General features: G+C 43.5%; 1 protein-coding gene across 5 annotated transcripts in view; it reads right to left on the bottom strand.

Moving 5' to 3' along the window:
* Positions 1-20,179, bottom strand: part of MYO1B (myosin IB) — a 160,258-nt gene that overhangs the window by 14,382 nt on the left and 125,697 nt on the right. For 3 of the 5 annotated variants that reach the window (XM_081908161.1, XM_081908159.1, XM_081908160.1), the window contains 10 exons: positions 18,809-19,009; positions 17,545-17,771; positions 14,857-15,057; positions 12,276-12,369; positions 10,633-10,782; positions 9,765-9,833; positions 8,004-8,090; positions 7,610-7,696; positions 4,473-4,559; positions 183-257 (listed from right to left, as the gene is read on the bottom strand). In XM_081908161.1, coding sequence (XP_081764287.1) covers positions 183-257; positions 4,473-4,559; positions 7,610-7,696; positions 8,004-8,090; positions 9,765-9,833; positions 10,633-10,782; positions 12,276-12,369; positions 14,857-15,057; positions 17,545-17,771; positions 18,809-19,009 — 1,278 coding nt within the window. The remainder of the gene's footprint in view (positions 1-182; positions 258-4,472; positions 4,560-7,609; positions 7,697-8,003; positions 8,091-9,764; positions 9,834-10,632; positions 10,783-12,275; positions 12,370-14,856; positions 15,058-17,544; positions 17,772-18,808; positions 19,010-20,179) is intronic. The other 2 variants (XM_081908162.1, XM_081908163.1) reach the window with 2 other exon arrangements.

Raw genomic sequence — 20,179 nt, 5'->3', positions numbered from 1 at the left:
AACACATTAATAGAGAAAGCAGTGTTGTTCTCAATGCACTATGCATTCCTCCAATCAGCCCCTCTTATGTATGTTGAGAAATAAAACTTCAAATGATTGTGTTTGCTATTCTTTTCTGATGACTGGCTGCAGGTGAATGATGACTGGCTGCAGTAATTGTATAAGGAGGGAGGGAAACGTACAATTTTCTGAAGTATAAATTCGTAGATCTTCCTTCCAGCGTTGGCCCGGAAGAATTTCCTGTACTCTCTACGGACCTGAGAAATCAAAAACTCAAGAGTAAACATTCAGCTTTTGTTTTTGTTTTCTTCTCATAAGGATAAGTAGTACACTAAATTGCAAGGAGACAATTTTTAGAGTTGTTCTGCAGAGGCAAGACCACAATCTAGGTTCCCCCCAGATATAAAAAGTTAGGGTAAACACAGGCAAAATAAAAATCCTCATTAACTACTTAAGAGGCTTTAGCATTTCTGGATGTGTTTATTATTATCAGAAAACCTGAGTTTGGGTGGTACCAATTCAGTTTACAGGTAAGGACCCACATGATTGAATGTTCCTCTCTATACTAAGTGGGGAACCTTTTGGAATTCAGTTGCCACATTCCATCATTTGTAAGAACTCAATCATTTAATGTGGCAGCATCTAACACTTTGGAACTCCCTGCCTACTGAGATCAAGCAAACACTTTTTTAAAATATTTTATTAAGGATTTTCTTGTTTTACAGAAGTGTAGTGCCTCGTATTTTTTTTTTCATGTAACATTTTTACAAATCTGTTTCATTTGTTGAGGCATTAGGGGGAGAAGAAAAAGAAAAAAAAGAAAAGAAAAAAGAAAGGGGGGGTGGAGAGAGGGAAGATGGATAGGGGTGGGGTCGGGAGGCGGTGTTTCTATTATGTTTAATGTATGTAGAGTTTGGTGTCAGCGTTGCTTGTGTTGTTCACTTGTGTTCCTTTGGTGGTGAGAGAGGTTGGGGTTGGCCTAGGGTGTGATTGTTTGCTTGTGATTGGCTGTGGTGATCTTTGTTTTCATGTGTGAGTGGGGTGGGTGGGTGTTTTGGATCAGGTTAGCCATATTTTTGGCACCTTCTAAAAACATTTCTGTTTAGACAAGCCTTTGCAGATGCTTAGAAAGCTGAGGCAATTTGAATCTATTTACGTATTTTAATTACAGATAGGTAGCCATGTTGGTCTGCTATAGTCAAAACAAAAAAAAATCCTTCCAGTAGCACCTTAAAGACCAACTAAGTTAGTTCTTGGTATGAGCTTTCGTGTGCATGCACACTTCTTCAGATCTGTTGGTCTTTAAGGTGCTACTGGAAGGAATTTTTTTTGTTTTAAGTATTTTAATGTTGGTTTGTTTTAAAGTGGGGTTGCCAATTTTTCTTGATTTTACCCTTTTATCTTTTGTAGACCGCTTTGAGGTTTTGTTTTGTTCTGTTTACAGTCAAGCGGTGTATAATTTTATGAAATAAGTAAGTAATAAATAGACAAGCAACTTTTTGGGGTTCACATACAAGTGGGGAGGTGAGGTCAGAGGAAAAACATGGTTGAGGCTACAGCAGTGGTTCTCAACCTTTTTTTGGCCATGTCCCACCTACGCATCTCTAAAATCCTGATTTCCTCGCTCCCGCCATTGACACATAATTCTTATTATTCAAAAAGTGAACTCCTATTCACGTGGAGGAAGCCTAAAAGGCCATTCACCGTTAATAACTCATTCTCAAATTGCCTCCTTTAAGAATCAAACTAGCGCCCCTGTGGGGTTTGTGCGCCCCATGTTGGGAACCATGGGGCTGGGGGCATTAAGGGTGGGCCGCAATAGGTGCAACTCCTACCTTTGCACAAAATATTGCAGCCCCAGAAAAAGCAGAGGTTTCTAGACTCCCACTCCCACCCCGGCTAGCAAAGACACCATTTTTTGCCACGCAGCTCCAACCCACCCTAGAAATTATAGCGAGGGACCCTCCTGAACCAAAGTAAGACACTTTTCCATGCAGTTAGGGGCTATTTGTAAAATGGCAATGCTTAAGCGTCCATAGTAATTTTGCAAGGGGAGAGGGTGGGGAGAAAAGCAGAACTTGGCTGCCCCCCTGCGACTGCTCATTGGCCAAGGCTCCGTAGATAGATAGATAATTTATTATGGTCGAAGACCAGCTTACCAAGGCTCCATAACCTCCTGAGAGCCCCATTGGGTCATAGGCAGGAAGTGACAGCTGGTTCCTATTTTCTTTGTGCATATTAATGTTTGGTAGAGAAGCATTCAGTCAAGGGTGTCTGAACTGGTACAACCCAAACACTGGTTGAGAAAAAGTCCTCATTATCCCTACCTGACATTATCAGGTTCTTAATAAAATGGAGAACACACCCCCACCCACACACACACACAAAAAAACATACCATATCATATGTGTTTGATTTCTAGATATCTAGAAAGGGCAGCTCTTAGGAAACAGCTGAGCTGTAGTATCTATAAGATTCATTAAGTTTTTCAAAATCATGTAAACAGGAGAAAGAGAGAGCCGAACCACATCAAGCATGACTTGCTTTGATCTTTGAGCGTCTGGTTAACAAACGGCCAGGGACGGAGGAAGAGGGGTGTGGTGGGGGCGGACCACCCCACGTGTCTTCGCTGAGGGGTGTGTGACATTTTGCGCACTGCCAGCGGCTCCCAAGTCTACCCCAAGCCATTGGGGGAAGGGGGGAGCTGTGCCCCTTTGCCGGCAGCCTTCCCCCCTATGTTTTGACCTTTGGGGGAGGTTTGGGAGTCACGGGCGGGCGGTGCGCTGAATGTCCGCCATGAGTGGCTCGCTCTACCGCTGTGGGTGCGCCGCTCCGTGCACCCAAGCAGTACCCTGCACCTGGGAGGGCACCCTCTGCGCCCCACGCCCCTCGGGAGCGCACCCGCCCTGGCCAGCGCGAGCACATGCTCCGACGCTGCAGAAAGCAGCAAGAATATACAGCGTCTTCATATACGGTATTTTTCACTCTACAGAATGCACCATTCCATAGGACGCACCGAACCATAGGAGGGGGAGAACGGGGGGGGGGAGGAATCTCCCCCTCTCTGCTCAGCGCTTCAGTGAAGCAGCAGGAGAAAAGGAGCCCCTTCCATTTCTCCTCCCGCTTCGCTGAAGGGGCGCTGCGCAGAGAGGGAAAACTGTGCAGCGCCTCTCCAGCGAAGCGAAGCCTGGGGAGCAAGAGGAATCGGTGTGCACCAACCCCTCTCGCTCTCCAGGCTTCAGACGGCTATCCGCAAGCCTTTGGAGCATGGCGGGAACTCCTGCTGCACTCCGAAGGCTTGCAGATAGCTGCCTGAAGCCTCCAGAGCACAGCAGGAGTCCCCACTGCACTCCGGGGGCTTCAGGCAGCTTCAGCGAAAGCAACGCGAAGCCTCCGGAGGGCGGGGGTAGCTCTCCCTCTGTGCTTCAGAGGCTTCGCCTGCATTTGCTCCATAGGACGCACACACATTTCCCCTTCATTTTTGGAGGGGGAAAAGTGTGTCCTATAGAGTGAAAAATACGGTATTTGACTTGTAACACAAATATAATCAATGGCAATCCCCTTCTTGATTTGAATGGAATGGTGTTGCACCTTTAAGAAATTTGCCCTTGTTTCAGTTGCTTACAGGTCAATGGTCAGCGATAAAAGAACCTGGCTCGGCCGCATGTCGGCATGACGCAGCCGCATCAAAGAACCAGGGAGCTGCAAAGTGCCTGCAAACTCTGCTCGGGGACCCTGTATGCATAAACGGCTCCCACTATACATCTGGAGGGTTCCTCCACACCTGCACTAAGCCATAATTTGGCTTAGTGTGACATGCAAATCAGGACTGTGTGTGGCTGCTGCGATTCCTATATGACTGTGGCAGGAGGAGTTTTGCTGCAGCCGCAGAAATTGCAGCAGTCACATATCTAGCCCCCTCTCTTGCCCACATCCCCTGGAAGCATCCGCTCACACAAATAGTCCCTCCATGTGGGTGCAATCCATTTGCCGGCAGGGATCCATCCTCATCAGAAGGAAAATTAAGCATACTCAACGTTTAGTAATTCTGGACAACCAACGAAAGCAGAGAGCTATCGTCACACAACAGCAAAAGGTGGTTCAGAAAAGAATTGTCTGCCATTACTTGAATTGTCGCCAATGCAAGCTGTTGTCAATAGCTGCCATGACACCCCTATTGGTTAAAACTATTTATTATCCCTTTGATAAGTCACACTGCTGGTAAGATTAGCAATGTTTTTGAAACAGCTGCATAGATTTGAAAACGCACACACATAAAGTTGTCTGGCATAATCTGCAACGCCATTTTGCTTGCTTGTTTCTAAGAGTCTAATCTATGGGAAAGAGTAATTTCCTTAAAGATCATGCTTGCTAGAGCAATCTCACAGCACCAGAGGTTGATTATGCGTTAGTAGAGAGCACGCTTTTTATTGAGTTCATTATTGACATAAGGGAGTCGTTTAAGAGAGTACCTTTAGTCCAAGCCAGTAAGCCCAAATGACTGCAACAGCATGCTTACGCCTAGCCTCTTCCTTCAAGCGTTTCAACTCCCTTCGAGCCTAAAAGGTTTAGACAGTGAATCACAGAGACAGCCTGATGCAGGTAAGCACAATGACCAGGAACAGAATTCTCCCACTGATAGAACAAGCCAGTACAGGAAGATGGAAGAACAGTATGCAACTTTTAGAACCCCAGCATGAAAGGGGGAAGAGAGGGTGAAAGTGCAAGCAGACCCCTCAGTGCTGCTTCACCAAGGCAGGTCAGAGAAGTAAGAGTAGCAGAAGTTCCCTGGGTTCTGGCACTCTCATATGGCATGTTAGGTCTGGCAAATGCTGCATAGCTCTCAATTTTAAACGGAAAACTTTCTGCACAGTTGCAGCCCAAAGGGTTGTTATTCCAGGTAAAACATCCCCTTAAAACACTAAGGTCTGGACATGAAGTACCGAAGGACCCCAGTTTAGGCCAGCCTTACACAATTTTGGGTGTCAATGCGCTTTCTTCCAAAATCTTGTAAAAGAGCTTCTTCTTTGATGTCACACAGAGACATACATGCACATCACATCACATCAACATGACTTCAGTATGTGTAGTACATAGGGAATGGGTAACACAAAAAGGGATGTTAAAGATCTATACATTCTGTACGGCCATGAGATTCTGTTATTGCTTTGGGGTGTTTTAGGGTTAGTAGAGGACAGGCATCTTCAGAGTTCAAATGGTTGTTTGAGTATAGCATTACGCTAACAGCAGCCGTAGTTATGCACCTGCAGCACTGATACATAGTTCATCCCACAGAATGTTTGTCTTGCAAATTTTGCAGTCTGTAACAAAAGCATGCTCTGCTACTTAAGTCTGTAGTCAAATAGAAGTTCACACAAGCGCATTTAAGTTCTTAGTAAATGGCATACGAATGTTGAAAGGAATTGCAGTGTTATGAGGGTTCAGGCAATGATCAATTTACTCTCAATTATATTTTTGTTTATGGTCAGCAATTGATGATTGTTGCATGAATGGGTTCAGTTTATGAACCCCTCATGCCTAAAGTGTTTTTGGGAAGATGTTGTTTGTATGTGTTTTGTTTTGATTGAATTACATGGTGGTGGTGGTGCCCTGTGCAATTTGATCACCAAATCAAATAAACATTTGAAATTCTACGGATCAAGGGGCTGGTCATACCAAGCACCTATTATTATTATTATTATTATTATTATTATTATTATTATTATTATTATTATTATTATAAAAATACTTTTCCTCAAATAAATCAGTCAAAGCTATCTTGCAGGAGAATTTCCAGTTGTTTCCTAAAGTAAATTCCCACTCCAAAGGGGCCAACAACCACATGACATGATTCAATGCTAGTTTACTTTGACAGTATCCCAGCTATCGCAAACAGACCAGCTTGGTTTTCCAAATTAAACCTATAACCCTCAAGCTACTTTTTATGGTATATCACTACTAAAGCCCAAACCGTTGAATCATTTCACCTAAGTGGAGCATTTTACCATACTATATATATATTGTGCAGTCAGTTGCTCACTGTAAACCAGGAGTGCCCAAACTTTTTTTAAATAGGGCCAGTTTTGATGAAGTGAACATGCATGAGGGCCGACCAAAGTTGTTGAGCTTTTTTTAGGATTTAACCCCAAGAACGGATTAGGACTTTGGACATGCCTGCTGTAAATTTTTGGTATGACTATTCCTCTTGGGATTTTCCTGTGTCATTTTTTTTAAAGATATGACTAATGTCAACTATCATATCGGCAATATTCTTCCCAAAGTCCTAAAGGAGCACCAAGCACCAAGCACCAGCACCAAGCACCAGTTTTAGAGGCCAATACGCTCACCTACACCTTTCACAATCGGAACAAACAATGCGCCCCTTGGGTAGATGAGTCGAAATAGCCCGGGACACAAATTCCCATGGCCCTCTAGGGGCTCATTTACCAGAAGCAATGGATTTAGTCTTAATTGGTTGCTTGATCTCTCACATGCCCGGTCTACTGACTGCTTCTGTTCCCAGTTCTGAACCTTGGCTGCAAATGTTAGCAAATCGCCAGTTACATTAGCGCTCCCTGAGCTGCCAAACCCTGCAGGTAGCGCAATGTGGTGGCATGCAGCAAGCCATTAGTACGCTTGCCCCTTTGCACAACTAAAGATATGGTTTGATGGCCACTGGAAGATGGCTCAATAACGCCAAGGGTAAGGTGCGATGGACCACATTGAGGACCTTGAAGAGCCCTTTGACACCTGTAGGACTGACATTTGATATATTCTCATGTTTTCGTTCTGCCAGCTCCGAGGGCTTCTGGCGGTTCCCTCGCTGCGAGAAGCCAAGTTACAGGGAACCAGGCAGAGGGCCTTCTCGGTAGTGGCGCCCGCCCTGTGGAATGCCCTCCCACCAGATGTCAAAGAGAAAAATAACTACCAAACTTTTAGAAGACATTTGAAGGCAGCCCTGTTTAGGGAAGCTTTTAATGTTTAATAGGTTATTGTATTTTAGTGTTTTGTTGGAAGCCGTCCAGAGTGGCTGGGGAAACCCTACCAGATGGGTGGGGTATAAATAAATAATAATAATAATAATAATAATAATAATTATTATTATTATTCTATAAAAAATTAGAAATTTAGATCATAGAATTCTGTTGGGATTAAAAACAAAACAAAACCCAACACTTTCTCACAAATTGTGAAATATTAGGTCATGGGTTAGAACCTATGTGCACTTCTGTGAATTTAATTAATAGAACATTTTTCCGCCTCAACTCTTAGCGTGGGAACCTATAAAATTACTACTGCATGTGCATGCTAATAAAAGGGCCTTTGCTTCGAGACATGCAAGTTTAGTTAAATACATTTTAGAGCCCCTTTTTCAGTCTAGATGCTTTATGGCTTCTTAACGAGCAATTAGTGCTAAACAGCTGGGCATGCTTGACTTTTTTTTAGTTTATGGATTTTTTTTCAGGTTAAGTGGGGCAAAGATGTAAAGGAAAGGCTATCAGCAGTGGCATGCTCCTGTTTAGTAAGCCAGCACAAATGATTAATTCTTGCTTTTAAAAAAAAGTGAGTGGGATAAGGGAAGGGGGCACATGACGCTTGCATGTAGTACCTTTAATCCAAGCCAGTAAGCCCAAATAACAGCAATAGCAAGCTTATTCCTAGCCTCCTCCTTCAGCCGCCTCAGCTCCCTTCGCGCCTGCGGTGCATTTGAAAATGAAATGTGGGAAATTTTGATAGAGACAAAGGAAAGAAAAGAAGAGAGTTTGCTTCAGTTTTCCCAATGGACAGAAAGCAAGCCTTTTCACACAGAATAAATGAAAAATGTGTGTCTGGATTTTTAGACCGAAAAGCACAGTTTGGAGTGGGGTGAGGGGAGTGCAGAAAACTCAAGTGAAGTGAAGTAAGCAGCTGAAAATATTTCTGCCACTCTTTCCATCGAAAGGCAACCTTTGCACCACGTAGCTGGCTCGGAAACAAACAGAAGCCGGCTTGTGTTTTCTTACCTGAGCTCCGTGCCAGTAAGCGGCAATAGTTGTAACAGCTTCCTGACAGCGTTTCTGATGCTTGAGTTCGCGGAGCAGCTTCCGAGCCTGTGAAACAGCAATAGCCCGTGCCAAAGAAGAGTTAGCGCTTAAAATACAGCTGTGCAAAAGATAACAGAGCGATCTGATGCCCACCTGCCCACTTCAAACTCCCAGACAAGGCAAACATTTCATAATTATTCCATCCCAGTACATTTCCGAGCACAATTCAAAGTGTTGGTGCTGACCTTTAAAGCCCTAAATGACCTCAGTCCAGTATACCTCAAGGAGCGTCTCCACCCCCATCATTCAGCCTGGACACTGAGGTCCAGCTCCAAGGGCCTCCTGGCAGTTCACACACTGTGAGAAGTGAGGTTACAGGGAACCAGGCAGAGGGCCTTCTCAGTACAGTGGTACCTCGGGTTACATACGCTTCAGGTTACAGACTCCGCTAACCCAGAAATATTACCTCAGGTTAAGAACTTTGCTTCAGGATGAGAACAGAAATCATGCTCCAGTGGCGAGGCAGCAGGAGGCCCCATTAGCTAAAGTGGTGCTTCAGGTTAAGAACAGTTTCAGGTTAAGAAAGGACCTCCAGAACGAATTAAGTACTTAACCTGAGGTACTACTGTTGTGGCGCCCACCCTGTGGAATGCCCTCCCATCAGATGTCAAGGAAATAAACAACTATCTGACTTTTAGAAGACATCTGAAGGCAGCTCTGTTTAGGGAAGTTTTTAGTGTTTGATGTTTCATCACATTTTTTATATTCTGTTGGGACTGCGCAGAGTGGCTGGGGAAACCTAGACAGATGGGTGGGGTATATTATTATTATTATTATTATTATTATTATTATTATTATTATTATTATTATGCCTTTCTGGTGCAATCTAGTACTGCCCAGTGTCTTCCACAATGTAGGCCTCAGGACACTAGGCCTTTAGACACTATTATTATTATTATTATTATTATTATTATTATTATTATTATTATGCCTTTCTGGTGCAATCTAGTACTGCCCAGTGTCTTCCACAATGTAGGCCTCAGGACACTAAAGCAGGCAGCGTTGCAAAACTCCTGGGGCAGCGGGAGACAGCACTGGTCTTCCAATCAGTTATTGATACATGAGTAGGAGTGGCACCTAAACCAGATTTCCAAGGCCCATCTAATTCTACTGGTGGCTTGGGATTTTAAGCCAAAACTACTCAAGTTATCAAAATGCATCAGCAAACGCACGTAAAACAGATTCTAGAGAAAGCTTAAGTTTAACAAAACAAAACCGGGGGGGGGGGGGGATAGCATATCATTTTAAGAGTAATCCAAACAACATTCTGGTAAACCACATTTTGCTTGACTGGGTTTTTATTTTCGATTCTTTCAGCACATTCTAAGCAGTCCTACTTCTTTTTAAAGAACATTATGGTTGGACCTACATCTGGCATGTCCAGCTTGCCTTTCTGAACCCCAGCCGCTGCTTCTACACCGAAAAGCAGTAAATCCATTAATTACATCCTTTTTAAAAACAACAACAAGGTTTTCCAACGGCAGGGTGTGATTCGCAGGTAAGAATAAGTGAACAAGCGAGGGTTTAACACTTTTATTTCCCTGCACTGCCTCTGCGTCAACCTAGGAGTCCAAATACACGAATGAAACACATGTACCCCTTTTCTTTACCACGGAAAGGCAGCAGCTGGTCGTGGATGACGTAGGTACAACCCAAGGGGCTGAACTGACTTTTTCTCACCTTCCATCCTCTGATATAAGACTGCACCACGATGGCAGAACTCTTGATCTGCTGGTACTTTTTTTGTTGCTGCATTGAAAATTTAAAGAAGAATGAGTCAGAGTTTTACATAACTGAAATATACTCAGCTTGTCACACACACACTTCGTACTGGTTCTATTAGGGATGCATGCTATGTAGGGACTGCCCCGGTGAGTGATCTAAGAGCAACGCGCTGAACTGTGAATAGGCATTGTGTCTAAATAACTAAACCATGGTCAATAATTGACCACTAACCAGCACCTGAAACCATGGTTTGGAGAAGGCTTGCAAACCATGGCTGTATTGACAATGGTTAAGTGTTACGTCGGCAATGAGCAAAACCTGGTTAAAGACAGTTTCTGATCAACTCAGCCTTGCGGCTCACAAGGCATCTCCTGATACATGTCACCTGGAGGCATATTTTAGCCAAGCGAAGGACAAAAAACATGGTTTCACTGGGCATTTGGAACCTGAATCAGGATTAAGGCAGCAAACTATACTACGTCTGCTTTGGGTCCAAGAGCTCTACTGCTGTTTCTGTGGCTTTTCAAGCTGAATTAAAAGTGCACGTTGAGACCAATCAAGGGTACTCTAAGACGCATCCCTCAACTAATTGCTTTAAGATTACAAAGCTGTGGCAAGACTTACCAACATCCAAGAATACTCACTACAAAAGCAGGGCACAGTTCTGAGTTTACAGCCATTAAAAAAAAAAAATTCACTGGGTACTGTAGTTTAACTACAGATGTCACCATTTTTATTTTTATTTTTTGCTAATATTGCTAACTGCACTGAACTCTTGAGAAGGGACAGGATTAAAAAAGCCCCACATATAATATTTTCTTACTGCGTATCTCCTGTACCAAGCAGCAATCACAATCTGACTCCTTTTCATGAGAAGAAAACGTGTGCGACACTTCCAGCCCCTGTAGATCTTCTGGATCAGGGTAGCCAAATCCTCAAGTCGCTGTTTTCTTAGATCTTCTAATTTGAAGAGCTATGGGGGGGGAGGGGTTGGGGCAGGAAGGAGAAACGAGAAGTGTTATGTACTGAAGTTCTCACCCTGGGCCAGCAGGGGGATACTGTAGATAGTTATGCAAATGAAGGATGGAAAGTGACGTTCAGTGATTGGATAGTTTTAGAAAGTTGCTACAGTAACGTTGTACTGGAGCTCTATATAAGCAGGATGACTGAGCCCTTCAGCTCAGTTCTGTTCTGGCCTCTGAATAAACAAGAGCTGTTTGAAGAATCGCTGTGTCGTCTGATATGTTCACCCACAACTTAACAAGAAGGAAGAGTAAAATGTTTGACACCTAAGATATTTTAGATTTTGCACACGCACGCAGCAGAATGAGGTGGCAGCGAGGTATCAGAGACCAGAGGTGGTACAACGGGCTGGACCATTTGACAATGTGGGTGGAGATTATGTTTCAAATGCCCCCTATGCTTAAAAACAAAAATCCTCATGAGGAAAACTAATTCTGCAGAGAGCAAGCTTGAACCTCTCACTGATGTATTGGCTTTTTGCCAGCAAGGAGTTTTACATGAGAATGCATTCAGAAAGGGCATCCCCCAGCTGCAATTCAAACTAGGAACAATCCATTCCTATACAGTGGTACCTCTAGATACGAATGGGATCCGTTCCAGAGCCCCGTTCGCATCTAGAGGTAAACGTAACTAGCGATGGCACGTCTGCACACACGCGTGTCGCTTTTCACCGCTTCTGCGCATGCGCGTGACGTCATTTTAAGCGTCTGCGCATGTGCAAACGGCAACTCGAACGCACTCAACTCGAAGCATATTTAACCCGAGGTATGACTGTACTTAAAAAAAAATTAATACTCATATTTTATTGAAAGAATTTCAATTATAAAGAAATAAAGTGATAAAGAGGGGGAAAGTTAGGTTAAAAAAAGAGCAGAGTTGTGTATAAGAAATATGTATATACAAAAATGCAATGTAATATTTTCCCATAGATTCTTATATAAATTGATACAGTGTTATTATCCTAATACATATGTAGATTTTAACAGCCTACTACATTCCAAGTGTTGTCACATTTATCCAAACAAAATCTATGTCTGTAAGCAGTCGGTTCATAAACTGCAAATGTTGTCATCTTGTCCTTCCTATTCTGTCATTTACCTGGGACAAAGAGTTGTTGTGATGTCAAAATACAGCTAGGGAGCGAAGGTGGAATGCAACAAACGAACTTTAACAAGCTGTGAGGCCCACACAAAACCAACTTTTTGAGGAATGTGTGATACAATTGTTAGATGGCATGTCACAGTGACAAGTCAAAAAATATGTTGGATTAAATTTATTTCCCTCTTCTTTCCAAAACCTAAGCTTTAGCCCTCCATCACCTAACAACCTGAATTTGGCCTTAAAACTCTTGATATCTTGTAAAGAAAGAGGAGGAGCAGGAAGAAAGAGACAAATGTACTTGAGCTGCCTTTGCCGTAATGGAAGAAAAATTGGTTCACATACTGTTCTTGGGTTGCGGATGAATATTTTTGATCTTCCCAAGGAATATTCTTCTTCAGGGACTTCCAGCTCACTGAACAATACCTCTACACCAGCTCTACAACAGAAAACAAATGGAAGTGATTTACTCCTCTCTCTCAAAAGTAGCACCTCTTACACAGGCTGAGAATACAATAAGCATATTATTAAAGGGAAAACTCTGCTTTAGCATAGGCACTGGAAAAAACAGTAATTGTTACCTATTCTGTTTGCAAACACTTGCGCTTCAGATGTGAAAATGGTATACAAAATAACAAATGTCTGCTCTGATAAAGTCATTAAGGATTAGAAAGTTCCAGCCAGATTGTGAAATAGGCAAAGAAATGTTTTAAACAGAGGTACAGTGGTACCTTGGTACTCAAACGCCTTGATTCCCAAACGCCGAAAACCTGGCAGTAAGCGTTCTACTTTTCAAACATTTTTCGAAGCTAAACATCCGATGCGGTTGTCTGCTGTTGTTTCCAGGGCGCGTGCACCAATCAGAAGCCTCACCCAGGTTTTCGAACATTTCAGAAGTCGAACAGACTTCTGGAACATATTAAGTTTGGTGCTTTTGATTTTGCTATTTATTTTGCAGTTTTGTTTTTGAGGCTTTTTTTGTTAATTTGTTTTTGTGACTGTGTGGAACCCAGTTCAGCTATTGATTGATTGATTGATTGTGTGACTGGGGAAATGGATAGAAGCCCCCCCATCCAAACAATGACTATAATCAGTGCAGGTAAGGAAAAAATAATAATTTTATTTTTTATCATCTACAATACTGCCTTATTTGTTTTATAGTATAGTACATTGATTATTGCTTTCATTTTATGGAGCAATGGTCTCGATAGTAAAATTCATGTTAAATTGCTTTTTTAGGGGTTGTTTTTAAAAGCCTGGAACGGATTAATCCATTTTGCATTACTTTCTTTAGGAAAGCACGCCTTGGTTTTGGAACGCTTTGGTTTTGGAACGGACTTCTGGAACCGATTAAGTTTGAGAACCAAGGTACCTCTTTATGAATTTGTAGCGGAAATGTCCTAAACCCCACCTCCCAAACTTATGTACAAATCGAACTTAAGCTCTCCAAACATATTTCACAGTTCTTGGCAATTTAAATGTAGCAAAATATGTATTTAATTTATAGAACATGCAGTTTGAAGCAAAATGGAGTGGAATTGTGGGGAAAACATATGAAAGAGACACGAACCCGAAATTGAAAGGTTAATCCATGTTTAATTTTAATTAGGGTTGCCACAAGACAAAATAAATCTGCAATTTAAAATAGGGAAGGTATGCAGATAAAAAGGTGAGAGGAGCTTTGATAGAAACAATACAGTAGTTCTTCAATCAATCCTTGTATGTCTTTTACTGAATATGATTTCCTTGGGATCGCATCTCCACAGGATAGTTTTGTAACTGGCTCTGCGCCATACAGATGATGTGCAAGATAATCTCAAGAATCAGGTGCAGAGGCCACAGTTTTGCATACCTTCAACTCATATGAAGAACCTTTGTAGCAACATGCAAAATTTTGGCACCATGTTTCGCTCCCTGAGAGCATTTTGAAATCCAGGAAGGGCAAAGAGCAGGGAAGTTAATAGGGTGTGGCTTAAGAGGTCGGATTTTTTTTTCTGGAAAGAGCATGCAATCCCATAGGCATGTTAAGCAATTGGTGCTGGGCCAAATAAACACCAATAAAAAGCTAAAGGACCCCCTGACAGTTACCGTATTTTTCGCTCTCTAAGACACACTTTTTCTCTCCTAAAAAGTAAGGGGAAATGTGTGTGCGTCTTATGGAGCGAAAGCAGGCTGCTCGGCTAAACCAGAAGCCAGAACAGGGAGAGGGAGCGCTGTGCAACGCTCCCTCTCGCTATTCTAGCTTTGAGGTTAGCGGGGCAAAGCCTCCGCAGGGCAGCGGGGTGCCTTCATCCTGCTGCCCTGCGGAGGCTTCAAGGGCTGTCCCAGAAGCCTCCGCAGGGCATGGGGATGAAGGCTCCCCGCACCCTGTGGAGGTTTCGCGCAAAGCTAGACCAGCTATCCCAGAAGCCAGAACAGCAAGAGGCTATCCAGAAGCCAGATCCCTCTTGCTGTTCTGGCTTCTGGGATTCAGAATTTATTTTTCTTGTTTCTTCCCCCCCCCCCAAACTAAGTGCATCCTATCATCTGGTGTGTCCTATAGAGCGAAAAATACGGTAAGTCCAGTCGCGAACGACTGTGGGGTTGCGACACTCATCTTGTTTTGCTGGTTGAGGGAGCCGGCGTTTGTCCGCAGACAGTTTTTCCAGGTCATGTGGCCAGCATGTCTAAGCTGTTTCTGGCGAAACCAGAGCAGGCCACGGAAACACCGTTTACCTTCCTGCCAGAGCGGTACCTATTTATCTACTTGCACTCTGACGTGCTTTCGAACTGCTAGGTTGGCAGGAGCAGGGACTGAGCAACAGGAGCTCACCCCGTTGCGGGGATTCAAACCGCCGACCTTCTGATCGGCAAGCCCAAGACGCTCAGTGGTTTACACCACAGTGCCACACCAATACACCTGCACTAATTAGTTAACGACACTTACCTGGCAGGACCTCTCCAGTGTGGCCATGTCTGTTTACAAAGCATTTTATATCTTTCTAGACAAGGCTCGTAAGGTTGCCTGAACGCATATCCTGCCCTTCTGACACGAACGTTTTCCAGCAGACCCAAATACCGGACCTGATGACAAACTAGAGCCTCGTTGAAGATATGTGCTGCTTTTTTGTCATTGGGCTTAATGCATCTGCATGAAAAAGAACTCTCATTAAGGTATTGCTCAATAATTTCTGCTACACAAGCACAACTATTTCTTTTCCACTCAGTTGGTTTAACATGCAATTGACTGCAATCATTTGCACGTCTCAGACAGAAACAACAATAAATGACTAAAACAGGTAACATAATCTTCTCTCCCATTATGGATTAAATATAGAAGAAAATCACGCTTATCATATTCATCAGACAATGGATCTTAAGACATTATAAACATTAACTTATGGTAATTCCAGAGACACTTGGCTCATTATTTTTCCAAATAGCTGCATATCGAATTGCAAGTGTCCCTATTTACTAATTAAATTTGTATCCTTTCCTTCCTGCCAAAGAAGCCCTGGGGCTCAGAGCCTTGTACTGTCGCAGTCTTACTAGAATGCAAAATAAAACTACTTAATTCTACGCCCCGAAAAGGCATCCTGTTTTGCTTGTCACTTGATGACCTGGATTTGATGTGTAAGCTTCTCTGTAACGTTCACTGCACCAGAGATATAAAAGAAGGAGTCCTTTTGCTCTTCCACAGTTGTGCTATCACTAGTCTATTGATTAGGTTATAAATCTAATCATGTCTATAAGGAAAGGTGATTTTTAACCTTCCTGGTTTGTAATTCTGTTCAAGCTTACAACCGCCTCCCTCAGAGTCTAATGGTGAAAATAGCATTGATTTTGGTGTTTTAACAACTGTTTGCCCCACAGTAGTGTTGATCTCCTTGAGTACTTCATCCCAAAGTCTTGCTAGATATGGGCACTTCCACCACAGATGAATGCATGTACCCCACTGACCCATAACCCTTCCAGCAGTCTGGGGACATCGTAGACAGCATGTGTATGAATCTCATTGTGCTTTAATATGATCTGTGGGTTTTTATGTATTCTCTCTGACATACGGGGAACCAGTCCCAGCACCTTCATTTTCCAGAAGCTATCCCGTTGATTAGGTAGAATTTCCACCCCTCTAACTCCCACTCAAATCACCCTACGGCTTTCCACCTTTGCTCTTCTGCTGCTGCAGAATATATATCTGAAATCAGGTCCCTCCGTTCATCCGCTGAACCCAAAACCAATGCCACAAACTGTGAGAGAGACTTTTAGTACCTTGCTCCCAAATCTCCCTGTTGGAAATAAAGTAACAACTTGGATGGACATTAAGCTAGTTGAGTTCAGTCGTGGTTAATCAATCTCTCAACTACTCGTCTGTAAATGGACAGGTGTTATACAGAAGGCCTTAGACTGGTACAGTCTCTCTCCTTTTCAGTCCCTGAAACTGTGTCTCTCTGTCTGCATTGTAGAAAGGTGAATGATTTAATATATCAGTACCAGGGGCACCTATTTGGGATTAATTTGGATTGCCATGCTTTCTAGACTGCAAAACATGCACCATGTGAACACATTACGAAGCTTTGCAATTGTATGGGAGTTTATTGAAAAGGAAAGGTTGTGCCTGCAGAGCGACTGTCTCTGATCCTGACCATCCCATGCCCAACAAGGCCTTGCCTTTATCACCCAGTATAAAATAAATTAAGTGACATTACTGACAAGCTTTGTTTTTTTATATATAAAAAAGTTAACGTGGAATTCCTCATGCCATATGGATTGTCCTTCTGCATAGTAAATCACAACGCAGCCTGGCCCTTTCATTCTCAGAAAATAAATTTATTAATGGAAGCTTGCGATTTTCAAAGAACCTTTCCCGGAATTAAAAATGAGAAACACCTGAAACATAAATAACAGCTTGGGGAGGTTTGACATTTTTATTGCTATTCTGCCTAAAAGGGACAACTTTCAGCTTACCCAGCTTTTTGTTTCTTTCCTAATTCTTCTGAGCACTGAGCATAAGTTTAAGGCACAAAGTTTACTTAGATCTTTTGGAATCTGAACTCCCAGATCTCAAGAGTGATTTAACGTAAGGCGGGATCCCCATAGCACACTTGGCCTTGCAATTTGGGAGCCATGTTTACACTACAGGCTTCTCATAATGAACTTTTAACCTTGCAACCACCCCATACCATGCCAACTCCTTAATTATATCTGGTAAGACCTCTATCGGTCTTACAGCATTATCACAATGTCATCAGCAAATGAACTTAGATGTTCTCTGCCTTCTATGGTGTACCTTGTAACCCCATCATTCCCCTGCAATGTAAACGTTGAAGAGCTTGGGAGATAAAACAAATAGGGTAGTCCAGAGACACCCCTGTTTAATACGTGAACAAAGTTCAAAGCAAACCCACCCCCCAATCACTGGTTTTCACTATTGCCCATTAAGTACTAAATAAGTTTTGTTATAGCACATGTAATTCCACCCCCAGATACAGTAATTTCAAAAAGTTTTAGAAAGACAAAAAGCCCATTCGAGTTGGTCAAATGCTTCATGTGGCTCCAGCATTTTCAGTAGCAATGAGTTACTCTTTTATTATGCTCATTACAAGGCCAGGGAACTGGATTCCTTGAAGGTTACCTGATGTAGTTGGGATTTTTGGTCTGCAAGTTCTTCATCAAGGTTGCCACGGAAGCCTTGAACTGCGAACCTGCTGTTGGGGGCCTCTTTAGGTTAATCTTGGCCGGGTTTCCTTCTGGAAAGAGTGCTTTAATGAGGGAGTGGTTGGCCCTCCACATGGCCTGGGACAAGTCGCGGTAAAGCAGGTCGTTGTTCTTGTCGACAAATCCTTCTACCTGATACATCACCTAACAATGCGAATCAAGAGTGTTTCAATGAACAAGAGATAATCAAACCAAGGGAGGGGGGGAAACAAAAGTCAAGAACAAACGGCTAATGCCTCCAAAATATTAATGCTGCATGCCAGAGGCACTGGGTCCCGCCCAACTTTGAGGGTGCCCAGTGCACACATGTGTTATCACATGGTGACAGGAAGCTACAAGACCTGCCACAGTCTGGTTAGGCCCGGAGAGGCCCGCCACAATCGCAGGAAGGACTGACAGGGCCTGCCGCAGCAGCGAGTAGACCCGGTGAGGCCCGTCGCAGGCTGCGAAATATTGATGGGGTCAGGCCCCCTCCTTGAAAAAATCGGGGAGGGGGCTGTTCGGCCTCTCGGCCCCCCTAGATGGTTCCTCTGCTGCATGTTAAGTAAACTATATTAACACAGACCACAAATTTCCCTTGCCTTAAACCCCTTCCTAGGGACGCAGGTGGCGCTGTGGGTTAAACCACAGAGCCTAGGACTTGCCGATCAGAAGGTCGGCGGTTCAATTCCCTGCGATGGGGTGAGCTCCCGTTGCTTGGTCTCTGCTCCTGCCAACCTAGCAGTTCGAAAGCACATCAAAGTGCAAGTAGATAAATAGGTACCGCTCCAGCAGGAAGCTAAACAGCGTTTCTGTGTGCTGCTCTGGTTCGCCAGAAGCGGCTTAGTCATGCTGTATGCCGGCTGCCTCGGCCAATAAAGCGAGATGAGCGCCGCAACCCCAGAGTCTGCCACGACTGGACCTAATGGTCAGGGGTCCCTTTACCTTTACGCCCCTTCCTGATCCCAGTTGTGTGCACCATAAACAAAAGAGAGAAGCTACTTTAAACGGTGTTCTGGCTAATCTCTTCATGACTGGGATGGCAGCAGTGGAAACATGAAGGAAGGCTGCATCTGCAGTAATTTGTGCATCTCTTTTTTCGGCTCACTATCTCACCTTGGGACATCTACGGCAAGCATGCTTTCAAGCTGCCCAAAGCTAGAATGCTAGCCTTGTGTATAAAACCATACAACGTGCATTACCTTGCCAGCGTAATGCTGGATTCTGAAGCAACAGTGGGGCAGGGAAGTGTCGTTCAAGAAGCGTGAACATTTGCTCATCCTGCTCTCGAAGTGCTGGTGAGTGGCGCAGACCTGGTTCAACTTCTCTAAGAACGTGTCGTCCGTAACAGCTCCTGGCCGCAAGCATTCTTCATCCAGCATGGCTAGAATTCCATTCTGATTCTGTTGTGCAACAATAAGGTTCATTCCGTGTGAGATGGGCATAAATATTCTATGTATCCCTTAAGGTTCACAGTAAATAAATGCCAAACTAAAGCAGATAATTAGCAAGTCAAATTTCGAGTCAGAATGCAGAGTTGAAAGCCTGCGTGTACGTCTGCCATACACAGTCCTTACCATGTTAAAAGGCATTTATTCAGATTAGATTAACTCGGTATGCTGAGCACAGCTAAAACTTCAAACTAGGATTTACCTGGACATGTCCAAATTTTATTGATTTATTTAACAACATTTATGTACAGCGGTTTCCAAAAAAAGGCTACATATTTCTCCAACTTTACCAGGGTGTTGTTTTATAACATTGTAGAGTTGGAAGGGACCCCAAGGGTCATCTAGTCCAACCCCTTGCAATTCAGGAATCTTTCACCCAACATAGGGCTCGAACCTGTTTGTTACTTCCTAGGTACTTCCCCATTCGAATGATCAGGAGCTCACCAAGTTAGTGGCTAAATATCTCTATTTGGTTTTTTGTCGTCGAAATACATTGCAGACGTCTGATCTCCCTGGAGACCTAGAGATGTGACGAGAGACTGCTCTGCCTCCTTTCTTTTAGCAAATCTTGTGTGCCACTGGGGAAGTGGTAATTCTGTATTGATTTGTTTTGGATGTTTGTATGTGATGCCAATAAAAGGTCTGATGATGATGATGTACTTTCCCATTCTTCCGGTCTCCAGACACTGAGGCCCAAGAGATGTCACAAAATTCAAGGTGGAATTTGCGCCCTTTTGCTTGGAGGAAACCCATAGCTGTCAACTTACAGATTTGAAAATAAGGGATCAGCGGCCTTGAAAATAAGGGACCAGCAGCCAAAATAAGGGACCTGCAGCCTCACCTGTTCCAGGCACTCCAGTCTTCCTCTCCTCAAACTCATGCTGGTAGCTTCGAGAACACTGTCCAACCAACTTTGTAACCAGAGGCTCAACTGAATAGAATCTGAATCAAATGCACCACAAGGCCTATGCAGCCTCAACTTAAGATGGCTCCCCAGCCTGGCTTTGCACTGCAAAGTTTGCAGCAGCACATGCAACAAAATGGGGTCCAGCATTCAAAAACCTCCTCAGCTTGCATTAACTAGCCACACACACGGCATGCAAGCTCCACCCCCCCAGTCGT

This window comes from Podarcis melisellensis, assembly GCF_964234715.1.
Source record: "Podarcis melisellensis genome assembly, chromosome: 1".
Taxonomy (NCBI): Eukaryota; Metazoa; Chordata; class Lepidosauria; order Squamata; family Lacertidae; genus Podarcis; species Podarcis melisellensis.
The sequence above is the reverse complement of the archived record's forward strand: the minus strand, read 5'-3'. Positions and strand labels throughout refer to the sequence as shown.